We start from the raw sequence: 4,729 nt of genomic DNA, 5'->3' as shown, positions 1-4,729 counted from the left end.
CGTTACTACATCATTTAAAATGTTAAATAATAAACTATTAAATTAAAAAAAATCTTAATAGTAAACTAAAATTTTATTGCTGATTGAATTTTTCTTTCTCTTTTTAATTAAAAATTTTTTTTCCCGAAATAGTGGGGCCATCATTAGACCTTGTAGAGGAGCTTTGCAAAGTATTTCAATCATAATCATCTGGCCAAATTGTCCAAAAAGTTGATAAAACAAAAAACACTAAATCATTAACCACATTTGGCAATAACCACTTTTATTTATTTATTTTTTTTGCTTCTTTCTAAGAAAACACATTTGGCAACCTTTCTTCATTGTTCGTTACATATGTTGCCACTTGGCTTATATTACTGGAAACGTTTATATTTGTACTTGTCATCAGTTACAATATTCATTCATCTCCTTCTTTCTCTCTCATTTCTGTTGTGAAGCTTCCATATAAAACATGTAGTAAACAACACATGTTAGTGTTTGACAAGTACATAGGGAATAGTGAAACTGGTCAGTTTAAAACAGTGCAGGCAGGGCCTCATGATAAACACTAAGCCTAACTCTTCAGTAGAAGAAGAAGAAGAAGAAGCCCTTACGATAAGCGAAAAGATGGGTGGCCATCGCTGCTGTAGCAAACAGAAGGTTAAACGAGGCCTATGGTCTCCTGAAGAAGATGAGAAGCTCGTCACATATATCACCGCCCATGGACTTGGAAGCTGGAGTTCTGTCCCAAAATTTGCTGGTAATTATTCCTTCAACTCTCTCTCCCAAAACACACATAACAACTTCTATTCTGTATTTGATTCATTTATAACAAAGTAACTAAATTATAAAACCATAGATTTACATACATATATTTATATGCCCAAGTGGTTGCTAAGTGGAATTGTGATTGCTGCAGGATTGCAAAGGTGTGGAAAGAGTTGTAGATTGAGATGGATAAACTATCTAAGACCAGATCTTAAGAGGGGTACTTTCACTTCAGAAGAAGAACAAATTATTATTGATGTTCATAGGATTGTGGGCAACAAGTAAGTATATATTTTCTTTTCATTAGAAATTAGTGTCCAGTTGGTATTGACTTTTTTTTTTCTTAAAACCTTTTGAAAATGAGGCCATTTAAACGAATTGAAAAAAAGTAAAAGAAAAAAAAAAGTAAAGCTTCAAAAAGATTGTACTTTAAAAAGTATGATTTTAAAATTGCTTTACTAAACTTATAAATATCCGCCATCATTTTTTCTTTTCTTTTTTCTCTTTCCTCTTGGTTTGGAGTAAATTTTAAGAGAGTTTTGTTTGGCTGTAAAGATGGGCTCAAATAGCCAAGCACCTCCCAGGAAGAACAGACAATGAGGTGAAGAATTTCTGGAACTCATGCATCAAGAAAAAGCTTATCTCACAAGGATTGGACCCAAACACTCACAATCTCATACCTTCTCATCAGAGAGCCTCTAAAAAAGTTGCATGCAATGTACCACCAAACCATCAACAACCCAATTCAGTTTTTACTCTGAATTCTCAGTTTACAGATGCTCCCACCTTTGAAATGAAAACACCTATCATTACAGTACCTGAAGCTGATCAACCTCCATTGCTTCAAAACCCTAATCTTGTTTGGAATCAGAGTTTCACTGATTTTTCCAGTTTCCCTCATGTATCATCAGTTGAGAGCACACCCAATATTTCTTCCTCATCATCCTCTTCGGTGAACCTATCTGGTTTTGGGGTCTTAAATCATGAGAATTGTGTTTGGGGTGCCAATACTCTTGAACCCTTTGAAGCACCAGGATTGGAAGGAGAGCAATATACACTGACACAACCACAGCAAGAGAAAGATAAGGTTTCTGAGATGTTAACTAATAAGGTTATTCATCAGCCCATGGATACTTCATTTGATGGCTCTAGCTTTGATCTTGGGTTTGTGGAGTCTAGCCTTATGTCTGATATAATGTATGATGATTTGAGCTCTATGGATGATTTTGCATGGAACTAGTACTAGCTAGTAGGCCATCACATGTGTACATTACTAGGTTTTGCTAAATTAAGGTGTGGAATTCACATACTTCAAGTACAAAGCTCTCTTGCCCACCGTCAATACTACATAAAAAAAGCCAATGACAAGGGTCAAGATGGTTTTGTTGCTTCTAGGACTGCAGACAAAAATGACTGACCTTTTTTCTTTTTGTTTATTATTATTATTATTATTATTTTTGAGAAAGTTCTTTATCTTTTTTTAATTGAGGGAAATTGTATAATATTTGTACTTTTTTTTTTCTTGCATGTTATATACAATACAGTAATTTTGTTAACCGGCGTTAAATGTCAGTTACATTAGCTTGTAAGGTCAAAGTAATAACTCTACAGTTTTTTGGTACTTTTTATTATATATTATGTTTAATTGCGATAGATTTAAAATATATAAGACAATATCTACTATCAAATCTAATAATAGATTTTATGGTTGAGGGTACAATTTTTGTCTATATCAAAAATTGATTGGTGTCTAGATCAAAAATTGATTAGTGTCTTGATCTGATAATAATAAACTATCATCGAAAGCAGATAATATAGGTTGAAATTAAAAAAAAAAAAAAAAAAACCATGTTTCATTATTATCCTTTTATTTTTTTTTTTTTTGGGCTAACACTAAAATAGGAATTTAGATAGTAATTTTGTTACATCCTTTGGTAACTTATGTCAAAACAATAACTTCATAGTTGTTTCATATTTATATATTAATTTTTTTCGTTTGATTGTGATTGTGTCAAATAATGTCTATATCAAATCTAATGATCGATTCCTTCATGTCACATATAACAGTAATTTTATAACATTTGCTAGTAATTCATGTAAGATTAAAACATAACTCTGTGGTGTCTACAATCCCAAAAACATTTGAGATACAATAAAATGATCTTTGTTTTTATTTTTTTATTTTTATTGAATCAATGGGGTTTTTTTTTTTTTTTTTTGAGAGTTTCAACCTATAACTTCCGCTCTTGATAATACCTCTTTATTATCAGACTAAGACACCAATCAGTTATTGGTGCAGGCGGGGATTGAACTCCAAATCTCTTATACAACTATCAAAGACTTTACCAACTGAGCTAACTAGAACCCACTTGAATCAATGAGTTTCAGTTAACTCAATTAGTAAAATTACAAATGATTAAATAAGAGATATGTGGTTCAATTCCCACTTACACAAAAAAAAAACTAATTAGTATCTTGATCTAATAATAAAGAACTATCATCAAGAGCGGACGCAATAAGTTAAAACTCTCTAAAAAAAATTATTGAATCCGTAATTAATATTATGCAAATATAATCTCTCTTAAATCTCACACGTGATTATGTCCTCACACGCGTTCAAAACCTCATGATTGGACCACTAACATATGTTTCCTAATCTAAGATTCTAAACTATTTTGCATAAATCATTGGCATCTCACTTTTATGATTTGTACTATATATATATAGTAAAATAATAGTATATAGTATTATTTTACTACACTACATTTGCCCCCTCAAATTTAGGAAGATTTAGATCAAAACTTTCAAATCAACATGATGTTTGATGCACCATTTCTTGTCGAACACTATCTTAACATTTCGAAATCAATATGCCTACATAGATTATTTTTTTCACAAACTGTTAAGATCGTGTGTGTATATATATCTTGTGATTAGTATTTATAAAAGTGTTTTAAAAATGTAATTATATAAATAGCTAAAACAATAAATAGCTTTTTTTTTTGAGGAAAAAGTAAGAAGATTTTTATTCAACCAACTCAAAATCATTCCGGAATACAACATCTAGATCACTAGGTAGTTCTTCTACCCATACATCTGTGTCTGCAGTCAAAATTGCTCTACATGTAAGAGAGTGTGCTAACAAATTACCCTCTCTTTTAACATGATAAAAGCTACAGGATTGTAAAGTGGATCCTAGTCTACGAGCATCCTCAATCACATGCCCATACAACGTGAGGCATTTACCAGGGGTCTTTAACGCAATAAATATCTATAAAATAATGTTATTCCAATTACAACTTACAATATCATTAATGAGAGAAAAAAATGGTGTCCCCAACATAGTAACATGTCTATTTCGGAATTGTTTTTCTAATTTGTAATTGGGTTAATGGGAGATCTCTTGGGCTATAGTCTTAATGGGCTGTAGAATTTAGTCTTTCATAAGTTTCGAAGCATGTAATAACAAACAAATATGATTATTTTTTTAATAGCTCAACTGGTAAAGTCTCTAATGGTTGAATAAGAGATCTATTCCATGTACATCAAAAACCGATTGATATCTTATCATGATGATAAAGAGATATCATCAGAAGCAGATGTCATAAATTGAAACTCTCTAAAAAAATAAAAATAAAAAGATGACACCATTATACTTTGTTACTCTAATATGATAATCCTTGTTTTTCCTAAGTAGAATTACTAGAATACAACATTTTCCACTCCCAAATTCTTAACTTATAAAAGTCATTGAGAATAACCGGTAAATATATATATATTAGTCTTCGTTGTAATTCTTTTTTGACTAAAACGACAGATTTCTTTGTAATTCTTATTATATTTGTGGAATATATAATTTAAAATAGAAAGATAAGAATAATATATATCCCAAAGAAAGCTGAAAAAGAGAAAGAGGAAAGATAATACCGGTTGAATGAAAGGTAGAACAAAACTCGAGCAACCTGCCGTAATTGGTGCATGT

At 31.0% G+C, this 4,729-nt stretch overlaps 1 protein-coding gene across 1 annotated transcript; it reads left to right on the top strand.

The window, feature by feature from the left end:
- Positions 1 to 348: 348 nt before the first annotated feature.
- LOC142617590 (uncharacterized) lies at positions 349 to 2,271 on the top strand. Its single transcript, XM_075790495.1, has 3 exons — positions 349 to 739; positions 899 to 1,028; positions 1,303 to 2,271. Exons 1-3 carry the CDS (start codon positions 538 to 540, stop codon positions 1,985 to 1,987), a joined length of 1,017 nt encoding a protein of 338 aa, XP_075646610.1. The 5' UTR covers positions 349 to 537; the 3' UTR covers positions 1,988 to 2,271.
- The last annotated feature ends 2,458 nt before the right edge of the window (positions 2,272 to 4,729 follow it).

Source organism: Castanea sativa, chromosome 11, assembly GCF_040712315.1.
Source record: "Castanea sativa cultivar Marrone di Chiusa Pesio chromosome 11, ASM4071231v1".
NCBI classification, from domain to species: domain Eukaryota; kingdom Viridiplantae; phylum Streptophyta; class Magnoliopsida; order Fagales; family Fagaceae; genus Castanea; species Castanea sativa.
The sequence above is the reverse complement of the archived record's forward strand: the minus strand, read 5'-3'. Positions and strand labels throughout refer to the sequence as shown.